The 15,637-nt window shown below is 34.3% G+C and overlaps 1 protein-coding gene across 1 annotated transcript in view; it reads left to right on the top strand.

Moving 5' to 3' along the window:
* EYS (eyes shut homolog) overlaps positions 1-15,637 on the top strand; it is a 1,661,361-nt gene that overhangs the window by 401,691 nt on the left and 1,244,033 nt on the right. Inside the window, exon 12 of the mRNA XM_060283543.1 lies at positions 10,781-10,902. Coding sequence (XP_060139526.1) covers positions 10,781-10,902 — 122 coding nt within the window. The remainder of the gene's footprint in view (positions 1-10,780; positions 10,903-15,637) is intronic.

The following is a 15,637-nucleotide window of genomic DNA, read 5'->3' as shown; positions in this document are numbered from 1 at the left end:
CAATGCAGGGGACACAGGATCAAGCCCTGGTCCGGGAAGATCCCACATGCTGTGGAGCAACTAAGCCTGTGCACCACAACTATTGAGCCTGTGCTCTAGAGCCCGTGAGCCACAACTACTGAAGCGCGTGAGCCTAGAGCCCATGCTCTGCAACAAGAGAGGCCACTGCAATGAGAAGCCCACGCACCGCAACCAAGAGTAGTCCCTGCTCGCTGCAACTAGAGAAAGCCCACACAGAGCAATGAAGAACCAATGCGGCCAAAAATAAAAAATATAAATAAATAAATAAATATTTAAAAATTATTTTAAAAAAAGAAGCAGCAGAAAAGGCAGGAAGGAGGAGTGTTGAACCATTTTGTGGTTGGACAATATTCTTGCTTTGTGATTGGACAGACATGGGCATGGAGGGATCTTATTTTCATCTCATGGACACAGAGAAACCTTGTCTGATAATGGTATTCCATGAAATGAGTTACCTTCAGCAGAATAGCACAGCCAGATTTTAGAGCCAGTTCAGCTCAGCTAGCCCCAGGAAGGGGCTGCTTTGTTCTATCTCACTTTAATTACCCACAAAGTATTTTATTAATATCTATAGGAGATAAAATAATTTTGTTACATATTTAATAAGGAATTAAAAGACCATATCTAAACATGGATTTTAATACTTTATTCATTCTTACTTGAAGGTATGTTGTTTCTAAAGAATAATAAAAATTATCTGAAGAGAGTAAATTATAAAATTAAGCTGAAAATAATTGAATTGATATGTTTGAATTCAGCCTGAAGTGTCAACCTGTTTTCTTAAGTAAAAAATAAAATGAAATGAAAAAACTCAGGCAACAAAAGCAAAAATAAACAAGTGTACTTACCTCAAACTAAAAAGCTTCTGCACAGCAAAGAAAATATGCAGCATATGAAAAAGCAAGTTACAGATTGGGAGAAAATAGTTTGTAAACCATGTATCTGAAAAGTTAGCATCCAAACTTTATAAGGAAGTTACACATTCATTAGCAAAAAAACAAACTATCCAATTAAAAATGGGAAAAGGAAGAGATGTTTTTCCAAAGAGGACATACAAGTGGCCAATAGGTATACATAAAAAGGTGTTTAATGTTACTAACCATCAGGGAAATGCAAATTAAAACTATGAGATATCACCCCACACCTGTTAAGGTGGTTGTTATCGAAAATAATAAAAAATAACCTGTTGGCAAGGATTTTGAGAAAATGGAACCTACCCTTGTACATTGTTGGTTGTAATGTAAATTGGCATATTTCCATTATGGAAAACAGTACGGAACTACCAAATGATCCAACAATCCTCTTCTGGGTACCTAAGCAAGGGAAATGAAATCGGTACCTCAAAGAGATATCTGTACTCCCAGGTTCATTGCAGCATTATTCACAATAGCCAAGATATGGAAATAATCAAAGTGTCTGTGGAAAGATGGATGGATAAGGAAATTGTGGTTTGTATATGAATAATATTCAGCCTTAAAAAAAAAGAAGGTAATCCAGCCACTTGCTACAACATGGATGAACCTTTCACATTATGCTAAGTGAAATAAGCCAGAGACAGAAAGGAAAACACTACATGATCTTGTTTATATATGGAATCTGAGAAGTAAGATACAAAAATTAGAGAGTAAAACAGTGGTTACTAGGGGCCCTAAGGTGGGGTAAATGTGGAGATGTTGGTCAAAGGGAACTAAGCTGTGGTTCTGTAGGATGAATGAATCTAGAGATCTATTATACAGCATGATGACTGTAGTTAGTAATACTCTAGATTTCTGGAGTTCTCATCACACACACACAAAATGATAACCTTGTGAGAAGATATGTTAATTAGATGATCACAGTAATCATTTCACTGTGAATACGTACATCAAATAATGTTGTACACCCTGAATATACACAATTTTATTATTGTTTTTTAAAAATTATAAATTCTCATATACAGTTATGATTTGTAAAATACATCTACATCATTTACTACAAGTAAATGAGGATTATGAGAGAAATCATATCTCCCATAAAAATCATGGCTCAGTGTTCCTTGAACTGCATGAAATTTCTGGCTAATAGGTAACAGTAGCCTTCTTTGGGCATTTACAATGCACAACAAATACATTACCACCTAATATCCATCAAAGACATATAGTATGATCTAGCTTTTCTGTTTATTAAAAAGCGCTTTGGAATTTGGATAGTAGATTCATAATGGGTTTTAAGAGGATATAAAAAGTAATTCTTTAATATTTTTAGGTATGCTTCATTAGGCACTACTGTTTACTCAATCCATATATCACTTGCTCTCATTGCAGAGACAAAATTTATAATATCCAGTCTGATTCTTTCCAGTTTTTCTTGCAGATCGCAGAAGTTGGATGACTTCATTTCCATGTCATTTATCTTTATAGTGGATGACATTATGCCTTTATTACTGTCACACCTCCTATATGACTCCTATAGGACAGAAAAATAGCCCCTAACCTATTATTTACTAACTTATAACATTGCCACATTTCTATAAATATCTGAATTCTGCTATCACTTTAAAATTTTAAACGTCAGTTTTCTTTAAGTTTATATAAATCATCATAAATTAAAATGCAAACTACTAGACTAATATGGACTCAGGCTTAGCATCTTCACATTTTTATAAACATCTACATTCACTTAGACCTTTTAAAAATAGTATTTTTCTTTAAGAAGTTTAACAACATCATAAAGAACTTGATACTGAAAATGATGCATATACTCAAAAGTAACATACTAATTTGATTGATGCAAATTTCAGCCAGAGGAAAAATAGTTCAGTTAAATGCACATTACTACTAATAATGCAATTTTAGTGGAAAGCTCAGCATTTATGATTTTGCAAATTGAAGGCATAGTTGTAAAAAGAAGCTAGTGAAAATAGGTTTTTAATTTTTCCTACCAATGATGTATGCAAATAAAATGTATATTATCTTGGTTTCTCAATTGTAAATTGTGTTAACAGCATATAGTTTTCAGGAAACAAAACCTCAGGGGAAAAATAAACATTATATATGTATTTAAGTACAACTTGGAAATACAATGTGATTCTCAGTATAAAAAGGCCAAGGATACTTCATTACCACTATTTAAGGTCATTTTTAAGGTTTTAACAGCTTTTCAGTATGTACAGATCCAAGTCCTGTGGATCATAAAGCATTTTATGATCTTCTCTCAAATTACAGAGCTATCATTTCAAATTAGTGAAGTTCATTTAACACATCCTCATTTTTCTCACATATTCACTAACATTATCACATAATGACATTAACATCTTTGACACTGGGGTGCATTTTTACAATAATGATATATTAATCACTTTGTCAGAACTTAACTGGCAATTTTTACACCCTTGCATTAGTTTCCTTTGAGTGCTGTAACTAATTGTCACAAACCTACAACAGTACAAATTTTCTTTTTTATAGTTCTGGGGCCTGAAGTCTACAATAAGACGTTGACAAGGCTGGGCTCCTCTGAAGACTTTCCTACCTTTTCAGGTTCTAGAGACTCCTTGAATTCCTTGGCTGAGATGCGTTCCTTTTATCAGCCCAACCTCTTGCTTTAATCATCCTATCTTTTTCTGTCTTTCAATTTCTTGCCTCTCCTTTGCAGTACCCTTGTGATTACTTTTGGGGCCCACCTGATAAACCAATATAATCTCACCATATCAAGATCTTTATTTTAACCACATCTGCAAATCCTTGCTTACCATATAAGGCAACATTCACAGGCTCCAGGAATTAAGGCCCGGATACCTTTGAGGGGAAGGCATTTTTCAGTTTACTACAGTACCCTTAATGGCACGTACAATAAAGTCTCTTAGTCAATGGCCTCTTATGATCAATGAAATACAGTAAAACTCATCTCCTTCCTTGTTTTGTTTTCCCTTGAGAACTATTTGATTTCAATTCCCTGGACTTCTCACCTCTGGTCTTCATCTCTTTGTAGAATGCCCTCCCTACCCCTCTATCTAGCCTTGATAATGTATGTCACTATTTTAGGACTCACTTTATTTTTTAAAAAATTTTATTGGAGTATAGTTGATTTACAATGTTGTGTTAGTTCCAGGTGTACAGCAAAGTGAATCAGTTATACATATACATATATCCACTCTTCTTTAGATTCTTTTCCATATAGGCCATTACAGAGTATTGAGTAGAGTTCACTGTGCTATACAGTAGGTCCTTATTAGTTATCTATTTATATATCGTAGTGTGTATATGTCGATCCCCATCTTCCAATCTATCTCTTCCCCCATTCTCACCCCTAGTAACCATAGTTTGCTTTCTACATCTGTGACTCTATTTCCGTTTTGTAGATAAGTTCATTTGTAGCCTTATTTTTAGCTTCCACATATAAGATATATCATATGATATTTGTCATTCTCTGTCTGACTTACTTCACTCAGTATGACAACCTCTAGGTGTATCCAATATTACCTCTTCAGGAAGCTTTCCAGTGTCACTTACAATGCCTTAGTTACCTTTATATGTGATTAGATTAGTTTTCTATGCTATATAACACGTTATCAGAAACTTAGCAGTTTAAAACAACTCACATTTATCATCTCACAATTTCTGCAGGTCAGAAGTCTGGGTGTGACTTAGCTGAGTTTCTGTTCCTGGTCCCACAAGGCTGAGGTCAAATATTTGCCTGGGTTGTGAGCTGATCTGAGGCCCAGGTTCCTCTCCAAGCTCACTGGTTGTTGGTAGAACTTAGTTTCTTGTGGTTTTGAGGTCAGTTCTCTGGCCTCACTTTCTTACTGGCTGTTTACCTGAAGATTCTCAGCTCCTAGGAACCACAGGCTCTTCCCTGCCATGTGGCGCTCTCCAAAACACAGTCTTCATTCTGCTCCTTCCAGGCAAGCAGGAGAATGAACGAACTTCTTTTCAAGTCTTAAAGTCTTTTAAAGTCTTACATGATTTGGTGGGACTTACCCAAGATAATCTCTCTCTTGATTAACTCCAACTTGTCTGATCAGTTGACAGTAATTATATCCACAAATCCCTTCCACAATATAATGTAATATAATCATTGGGGTGATGTTCCATCACATTGGCAAATCTCACCCAACTCAAAGGGAGAGGATTCTACAACCCAGGTACGCTGGGGGTGAGGATCTTGGGGGCTCTGTTAGGATTCTGCCAGCACAGAATCACAGTCACCACTGTGACTCCTTAGCATGAGAAACTGACCACATGTACCCATCATGACACTGCATTGATTTAAACCACTCATTGTTTATAACCCCAATATCTACCACACTTCTTACCACATGGTAGGGACTCATTTAATATTTGTATAAGAAATAAATATACAAGTCAGCACAGCATTGAGGGTGCAGTGAACTCATGCTTATTCTGTAAAACAGATTCTTGTATGAGTATTTTCTCGCATATGAATATATTATTCTTCAGCACTTGAATGGATTATATGCATGAAATTATTTATGAAAGAGACAAGCTAAATTAACTTCCTACTAGCAAAGCAAAACACCTTTTCTCACAATTAAATATTTAGAAGTAGGTAATTAGAACAAAAGGGTGTGCATGAGAGCTTAAGGATAATTCATTTTTTCATGTGTTTCTGGCATATGTTTGTTCAATGTCATTTCTCTTATTTTACAAATAAATATACTTTCATTATTATAAAATAGTATCCAGAAATGTATCATTTGCAGTACACTTCAATCTCATCATAATGGTTTAAAGACAAAGAACAGGCTTTTTTCCTATTTGAATTCTCCATACTGCCTACCATAGCTCTTGCAAAAAATATCCACTTAATGTATTTTTTGTTGAAGGAAATCTTTATTTCTATGCTATTTGGAAGTAGTGTTGTATTTTTAGTTCTTTTTACCATCCTTGGAAACTTGAAATCCTTCTATTCAACTTGGTCCAGTTTCTATTGCTCTTATTTTTTGGACATTAACTATCATTTGGGGTTTTTCACTGTATATAGATCATTGTCTTCGGTAGTTTCTAGGGCCCTTTGGGACCACCATAGTTTTATCAATTGCCACTGTACTTTTAAACTTTGAAAACTTTATCCCATATCCCAATTCTCTGTATTATACCCTGATCCCTATAGTTGCAAAATTACTGATAAAAGCTGAGCAGTTAAAGGACGTAATGATTACAGGACATTCTCTTCTCTGAGGTATTCAGCCAGGCATTTTTAGAACGTATATGTATACTTATATGCTACAATTTGGAGAATAAATGTTATTAATTAAATACTTTCCAAAAAGTTAATATCCACATATATTAACTATACCTGGAAAACTGACACCCAAATAATGATTTTGCTTTATGAACAATTTGATGATGTTTACGCCTCACTTTTTATTTCATCTGGATCCCCTTGGGTCAAGGTGGCTTATTTCTTATCTCCAAATACTTGTGTGCATTTCATCCAATGACAATCACTTTATCTCTCTATATTATCTGAGTAAAACTTAAAATTTAGTTTCAGGACTGATGTGTTGGTCTTAAGATTGAAGGCTTATTACAGTGACATTTTTTCATTGTTTATTTGTTTTGAGAGTAGCAAGAAATCTATCAAGCAAAACTTATAATGATTGCAACCTCCAGGGTACCAGAAATAAAACATAAGGAAGCATCAAATCGTTAATAATGTACTTTCTTAATTGCAATGTCTTCAGAGAACATTATTGAACAAGAGGTGAGAAGTATGAAGAAACAAAATAGTATTTTAAAAATGCTGTCATTTAACATTGCTGCCTGCTGGTACTTTGTTAGATGAAGCATAGTAATCATAAATAACATTTCTTTCTTAAATTGTAATGTAGAGAAAGAGAGAGGATCGCAATGATAATATGGAAGATAATTATGAGTCATTGCCTAGAGACTAAATTGGATGCATTTATGCAGAAATATGCCAGAGGGAACTTGTTCATTGGATATGCACTGACACTGATTCTTTCCTTTGAGTTTCTCATTGTGAATTTGGACCTTGTGAAACTAGTAATCCTTGTGAGAATGGATCTGTGTGTAGAGAGAAAATGGATCTGGAAGCATTTCCCCTTGGGTACCAGTGTCAGTGTGGGAGGGCTTTGCAGGTCCCCAGGGTGAGATCACTGTCAGTCCTGCTTGCATGGACCTGGTTATGACCTTGAACTCACTCAGCCACAGCCATTCTTATAGAGCAGTCAACTAAGACTCTCTCTGATGGAGGAATGGAATAGTTCAGGATGCAACCATGGCTATCTAGTGAAGGTTATCGGCCTTCAATATCAAAATGAGTGCCAATTATTTTCACAAAACACTCCAATTCTGACAAATTAATTTATATTTATGTGGGTCATAATGGTAACAAATGAGAAAATTTAATGAGATGTGACCTCTATGTTCTGGTGTGAGAATTAACCATTTTTCTTTGCTTTTTAATGGTAGATTTTTTTGAAGTATTTATGTGTAGGTACGGGAAAGCACTATTTACAATGATTTAAAATTATTTTAGCCCATCTATTACACACACACACATACTTTTTCCTACTGAAATATGTATTCCTGAAGGAATATAAATTTACAAAGGAAAAAGAAAGAGTTAGGAAGAAAAAAAGAAAAAATGGAAGGAAAGGGAAAAAAGAAATATTGAATGTTGGAACATGGATTATTCTGTGGAATAGCATGCCAATAATGGATAATTTTATTAGGACACAGGAAAATCAAGGCATAAAATAGCCCTGTGAAGTGGATATGGCTAAGAGCCATGAGAGAGGAAAAAAAAAATGAAAAAGAAAGAGACAGTGAGCTAGAAGGAGTTGGGAAAAAATGTCCATCTTATTTTGCCTTATTTAACCTCTTTTAAAATATATTTTTGCAATTTTTACATGATCCCTCACTAAATGAATAAATGGTTAAAATAAAGTAATGTATGAAAAAGCACATTTTGATAGAAAGGTATTTTGTTTTTAAATGGTATCATTTAAATGAAAGTGTGATTTTTAAATCAAATATCTGCAAATGCATGTCCTTAAGAAGTGTAATAATTTTTTTAATTGGGTGAAGAACCCCAGGTTTAAAATAACAGGCAGAGGTGGGGCCCTAGCAAACTGTAATATCTACATAAATATTAATATAGAATTAATTGTTCTAACACTGTGTCTTCTAAGCAAAATATATTTTGGGGTTGTGGGCCACCTGTTTGCTACTCCTGATTTAAACCAATATTACTGTCTTTTTTTTTTTTTAGATTTTGGTACTTAAAAGATTGTGTTTTAAAATGTGTGAAATTCTCAGATTACCTTGAAATAATTCACTATTATCTTATTTCTGAGTTCAAACCCAAAGGCTTTTGGGGGTGTTGGGAATTGTTCTCAAATTTCTGGGGCTCACTAGAAATAAGGAAGGCATGGTTGTATGCCTGAGAGAGAGGTCAACAAATTTTTTAGATCTAGATAGCCCTAGTATCAGGGTAATATATGGTTATATATGGCCACTTCTTATATGTTCTGAGTGACATAAATATATATATAATTTTATAAGTCTCTGTAAATATTTTAATTCTTAATTTCTTATACTATAAGAAAATACAATTGCCAAATATGTTACATATAATACAATGCTACCTATTAAATTTTTGGAGATCATACATTATATACTATGGAAATGTGAATTTTGGATACCTGATATATTGATATATTTTATAATAGCATTATCCATAATATATTTTGGACAATGTCCAAGGAGATTTAACTACTAGAGAACTAAAACATTTATTAAAAATTATATCACACATGTAAGCTGATATCAGCATAAAACTATGACACTGTATTCTTAACACTTTCTCAAAAATAAAATAGCATGGGAAGCCAAAATTTTGAATTCACATTAGTAGTAGTATTTTTACATGACTATATATGAGAAACAATTATTAATATGTATATGTCAATTTATAAATCTTAAAAATTATGTGGTTATTCATCACATTGGCAGTACATTATTAAAATATTCACCTCTGTATTTTAACCACAAAGTTTTATGTTACCAGAAACTTTGACTCAGTACAACTAAAGTATGATGTTTCATGTTTAAGTATAGAATGAATAATACATACAGATTAATAGAAGTCTTATCTGATGAAAATTTCAATTCAAAATAGTAGTATGGAATATTTATAAGCAAAGACTGATACAAATACAGTGACTGTATTTTCTGGTAAAAATAATAACAAAACAAGTCAATATGCTTAAAAAGTATTTTCTGATAAAATGGTGATTTATCACATAGTCCATAGTTAACAAATTAGACGTGAGAAAAACAATTTGTTTATTTGTTTTAAACTTTAAACAAATTATGTTTGTTTATTTTCCCTATGGTAACCAATTTAATTTTCTAGGTTCTCATTGGGCCCATAGCTCATTTCTTAGATTCCTAACCCAGAATAGTTAACATTCAGAAAGTAAACTCTGTCTTTCAGACCCTTTGTTAATTTCAATTTATCTTTTGCTGTAAGTTTTCTTATAAAAGAGTTTATCATTTATCTACATGGAGAACATCTGCATCTATGCTGACATTAATTTGACTCCAGCTGTTTGTTACTTGCCAATTTGCATCAGTATCCAACATGACTTATAATCATGAACATTTTAAAAAATATCATTATGACTCATGGTACTCCACAATGTCTTAATTACATATTGTATTGCATTTGGGTTTAATTTGTTAACATACCTAATGTCCTATATACAATATAAAGATACACCAACAGATACCATTTTATTTCATTAATTTATTTATAGCTATAGCTGTATATTTATTAATCATTTATTTTCAATGAGATGCTAAAAACTAGGTTTCTTGATTTAAAAAAGTAAAGTAAAAGAAAAGTAAAATCTTGTCTAAAGAGCTGTCAACTCTGTCTCCCTTGACTCTGGTTGGTGGCCATGGGCTGTCTTGCTTTCCTTCAAGGCCACAGTTACATTTGTTGTGCAGAATCCTGGCTGCAGAAACCTAGAAGCCACACAGTGTATTGACAAAGCTGTTTCCACCCAGGACCTACTCGTTTAATGAGAGTAGGATCAGGAACAGGCATGCGGCACAGAGTCAGTGCGACTGCTTTGTGGGTCTCAGGAATGGTGGGGACCCAGGCACCAATCCCGCCTGCTGCAACCATGATCAAGCTGCCATCAGGTCCTTGAGATGCTTCAGAGACTGTTCTTTTTCCATCATTAATGGTAAAATAGAGGACAGATTCTGATCATTACTTTTAAAAGATTATGGTGAAATGTGAAAGCTCTTTTTAACTAAGGTTTAGTAGTTCTATTTCAACTTTCAGATCACTTTGCACTTTAAAGTACCTTGTCACACAAAGAACTTTATAAACCAGTTAACTTCCTGTTTATTAAACCTAAAACAATCTGGTAAAAGGTAATGATACAAAAGTGACCCATTTACCATAGGCATTGTTTACTGACAAAACAAAAGAGATAGAGAGAAAACGGGATATTTTCATTGTTGCTTTGCAAATTGTTACCATATATTCATCGTGATTGTTCTCATTTCAAATAATTCAAGTTTTTAAGTTAACAGAACTGAGCAAGATAATTATTTAGAAACTGTTGTAGAAAATTGTGTAATGGAGTACAAAATATAAAAATTCACACTTTCTTTGGTTAAAAGTGAAATGCATTCAGATGAATACAACATTCTTTAGGGTAATTAACATTATACCATGATTAAAGGAATGTTAAGAGTTTTCTTTCTGTTGCTTTCAGTGGTTGATGGCTTCTCCTGTTTATGCAGTCTCTGCTCTGCTGGTCTGAGGTGTAAACACGACTTTGATGACTGCATCCTAAATGCCCATGAGAACAATTCTACCTGCAAAGATCTGCGTCTGGTTAGTATCCATGAATATTATTAATATATCTGAATGTGGGCTAGCATAAATTAACCCTTACAGGTATAGCTGACATTTGCCTTTGTTGCATGTTGGTATGTGTATATATACATGTGCATACTTATAAAGATTAAAAAACAGAAACTCAAGCAATATTTTCTTAACCTAGTAGTAAAAGGATATTCTATTTACCACCATATATAGGTTAATGTAAATATTATAAAATGAGTAGTTTACTCTTTGGATTCACTACTCTTGGTGACATTGAGTTTGTGTAAGATTTCAGAAGTTATTCTAAAAATGCTGTTAATCTTATAGGAACCACTTTCATCTAACTCAAGGTATTGTATACACATATGTTATATATTTCATCGTCATTTATAATCTTGCATTCTATTTTGATTTCCATCGCTTGCTGTATCCCCATCATTTCCTTCATTCATCTGCGTTGGTGCTATCCCTTCGGTACATATCCATTTGTCATCGCCTTTGTCACAAGCATGTGCCATTCTGCCTTAGACTGTGACACAGTTGGCAAATCAATGGGATCCCCTCTGGCCCTCTGGCTCCTCATTTTTCAGGAAGCCTGACATAAAAAAAAATGTCTACTCAAGGTGGATTCATGGACCTGCTTTAGAAAATATATGACAGGCAACACAAGTTAATGTTGTGACACCAGTGCAGGCTCAGAGCTGAGGCTGTAGCATCAGATCTGGCTTTCACAAAAGGACTACACTAGTTCAAGTTAGGAAAAAACGCTTTGAAAAACAGATCTGTTTTCATCCATATTTCAACTATCAGTGTACTGACATTGTTTTAACAATAAAAAGATAATTTGTGGCTACTTGTTTCCTTGTACAAGGAAGGCAGACACCTAAATGAAGAATTATAACTAAGGTCTGGATAGCCGTGACCAGACGCATCGATGGCGCAGGGGTAGTCTAGCCACTGTTAGGCATGTGTGTGGTCCAGTTGCTTTGTTTTTGTTCATTCCAGATTCTTCGTCTAAGTCTTTCAATCCCATCCCACATTGGGGGGTTCCTGTAGGCCTGAGTTTGTCACCCTATGCTGGTCTCTGAGGTAAGAGTGGAATTCTTTCCAGGAAAAAGTTTCCTCACCTGCATATAGAATATGTAAAAGGTACATACCTCTTCTAGACCCTCTTACATCTGTATTTTAGACATGTAATTGCAGTTGCTCTTTTCAGGCCCCAAGGAAGGGACAAGGTGCTGTCTAGTGATGAGTGACCTTTAAACAGCAGAGCTGAGAGACAGGAGATCATTGTTGATCTCCTGACTGAACCCCCATGTGCCTGCCCAACCTTGGATCTAATTATGTGAGATCACTTATGATACATTTTTAAGTATAGCTTGAATCAAAGTTCCTTTGATTTGCAGGTAAATCATCTAATTTCTATAATGTGATTAAACTTTTAGTCTATGATTTCAGCCATAACTTCAGCAATAATAGAAGTTTATTATAGTAGAAAGAGCTTCATATCCATAATCATAAGATTGCATTTCTATACCTGACCTTGAGAGAAATTATCTGTGTGACACTAAGACAGCCTTTTGACAAGTCAGGGACTGCAACTTTAGGAGCTGCATCATATCCAAGAACAGAACTTCTAAGTAGAGTATTCTCTCATTTATCCATTTTATAAGTTGCCCATAAGAAGCTATTCAGACTAACTCTAGACAAGTATTAGTTTAAAGTCTTGACTCATACTTCCAGAAATTGTTATAATATAATAAAGAAGAATAAGAATTAAAAAAAAATTGGAACTCACAGAAACAGAGAATAAAATGATAGTTATCAGAAATTGGGGGTTGGAGGAAATTATGAGATGCTAGTCAAAGGGTATAAGTCTTCAGTTATAAACTGAATAAGTTCTAGGGATCTAATGTGACTATAATCTAATAATGACTATAATAATACTATGTGTATACTTAAAAGTTGCTAAGAGAGTATATCTTAAGCATTCTCATTACAATCACTAAAAAGGTAGTTATGTGAGGTGATCAATGTGTTAATTAACTTTACTGTGTTAATAATTTCACAATGTATACATATATCAAGCCATCACATTATATACTTCATTTGTCAATTATACTTCAATAAAGACCAGGGGCAGGGAAGAATAAAAAACAAGCAAACAAACAGAAAGCATCAGGATTGAAAAGGAAATAAAATTCTCAAACTACATAAAGTTTGCTATCATATTTTATTAATTGATTTAAATGTATTAGAATTTACAAGGAGATCATTGAAATTACCTAATTCTTAACTATAATTTATATATCAATTATAAGAAGAAAAATACCATTGGATTGGTGATATCTTTCCAAGAGAAGATGTTATGGAGACAACAGATCGTTTAAAAAATGAAAGAATGTTCAAAGCATTTGATAGCTTTTAGATATTGTGTCTGGGCCCCAAGGTTACCCTCAGATTTGATAGGTGACTAGAAAGGCTCAGAAAAACTGATTTATTCCTGGTAAGAGATTATTACAGTGAAAACTTATAGATTAAAAATAGCAGAAGGAAAAGCAAAATGGCAAAGTCCAGGAGAAACCAGGCATAAGCTATCAGGGGTCATCTCCCAGTGGAGCTTGGTGGACAACACTTAATTCTCTGAGAAATGATGTGTGACAAGATGAATGAAGTGTCACCAACCAGGGAAGCTCACTCAAGCCTTGGTGTACAGGGTTTTAATTCAGGTCAGTCACAAGACATGGACTTCAGCTAACCATGCTCCACCTCCTGCACTGTTCAAATTGATACAGCATGGACCAAAGCCCCAGGTTTAAAACAAAGCTTTCGTCATAAATCACATCATTAGCAAAACTATTGGGCCTAGCCCAAGGTGTCAGGTATCTAACACAACTGTTACCAGGCCGGATATTCCAAGGCCCAGAGGTTATCTTCCAGGAGCCAGTAAAGGGCCTGCCCTTCACTTAGAATATATAGGGTTTGAGCACCCAAGCCTGCTAACTTAATTATTGCACCAATATTATGCTAAATATAGCATCTTTGTATAAGGAATAAAGAGTACATAATAGTATAATAATAAATTGAAACAAAATATCATTGCAAAGACACTAAGTCAGGCAAAAAGAGCTAAAAGTTCATAATTCTGAAATGAAACCTGGCTAAAGCAGACAACAGAAGTAATCAAAATAAAGCAAGATCCAAATTGAGTTTCATATTTTCTTTCTTTCACTGACTCATTAGTAAGGACAATTGTGAAATTCTCTTTGAAGCCTTTAAAGTGGAAGAGAAATAGAGTACATAGTTTCTACAAAATGTTTAATAATTGTAATAAACAGAAGGATGACTTTATTCAGTCTAAGGCACTCATACCTGACTATAAGAGTCAGCAGCCTACTTGTGGTGTGGCTGGAACTCCCCAAAGCAACCCAGGCAATGCCATTGACATGAGGCGTGTTTCTTCTTTGAACTTGATATGGCTGTAGCTTCAAATGAACATTTTCAAATCTGCAGCATTTCCTTATGATTATATGTAGCATCATGAATGTGACTTTAGATAAAAAGCAGAAAATCAGAAGACTTTGAAACCAAGATGAGACGTATTTTGTAACAACAAGACCATTTTCTTCTTTCCCTTTCTTTAAGGTTCAGTGAACCTACAAAAAACAGTTGGAGAAAAACAAGAAAATTTTGAATACATAGCACATAATAAGATACAAATGTTAAATTTGGGTAGAGTAAAATTTATTCCCTCATGTAACTTTCTTAGATATGTATTTGAGAATGACTATTTCCTTATGCTTATTTAAATATGTATAATCAAATTATTCTAGCATTTTCCCTCTCATTTTAATTTCATTTCCTCTGTATCTTATATGAATAATGAATACTTAATTTTGATTACAGCAGGAGAAACAAAAATAGTGCAGTAGAACCAATATGTGGAAAGAAGAAAGATTTTGTTCATATACAACTATTTTAAAACTTAGGCATATTATATATACTGGCATATTACAGATGTAAATTTTCTCCCAAACAGTCAGGTGAAAAAAAACAAACTGAACTTATGTATTTTCTAGTGAAAAATAAAATTGTCTCTACCTTCCCCACCATATGATTGCAAAACTCATGTCGGTCATTTGAGAGTTGCCCATGTCCTTCCTTTTATTTTATAGAGTCGAAGCTGGGGTGGCAGAGTCAGCAGGGCAATAGCCCTGCTTTGCAGTTCATCTTGGCTGCCACTGAAATGCCCATTGTGTCATCCCCATGCCCTTTTCAAAAACAGGTTAATCTGCCAAATGACTCTAATCCTTTCCTACCAAATCTGGCTCCTGGTACCATCTCTGCACCCCTGCACCCAAGTGCAGGATGCTTAGCTAATTAGTGACCAGGTCCCAGTTGCCCCTTCAGCAAATCTGTTGGAACCACTAAAATGTTCTGCTCTCTCTCAAGGATTGCAAACCCTCCATCAGAGTGGAATCGGTCCAACTGCTCTATGTCCAGACACAAAACCTTCATTTTTTGCTACCCTCTCTCTCCATGAAGATTTGCTTTAATCTCATTTGATGGAAATTAACACCAAGACTCTGACTCAGTGTCAGCGCTTGGAACTCCAGAATCGTCAGAACACAAAGAACTGCCTAAATACTCCTTGATGGAGCAAAGAAAAATTCCAATTTTGTAGCCAAAGAAGATAGTTACACATTTCATTATCAAAAATTGCTCTGTTATATAGGAGTATGAA

Source organism: Globicephala melas, chromosome 14 (genome assembly GCF_963455315.2).
Source record: "Globicephala melas chromosome 14, mGloMel1.2, whole genome shotgun sequence".
Taxonomy (NCBI): domain Eukaryota; kingdom Metazoa; phylum Chordata; class Mammalia; order Artiodactyla; family Delphinidae; genus Globicephala; species Globicephala melas.
This window is presented reverse-complemented; position numbering and strand designations above follow the sequence as displayed.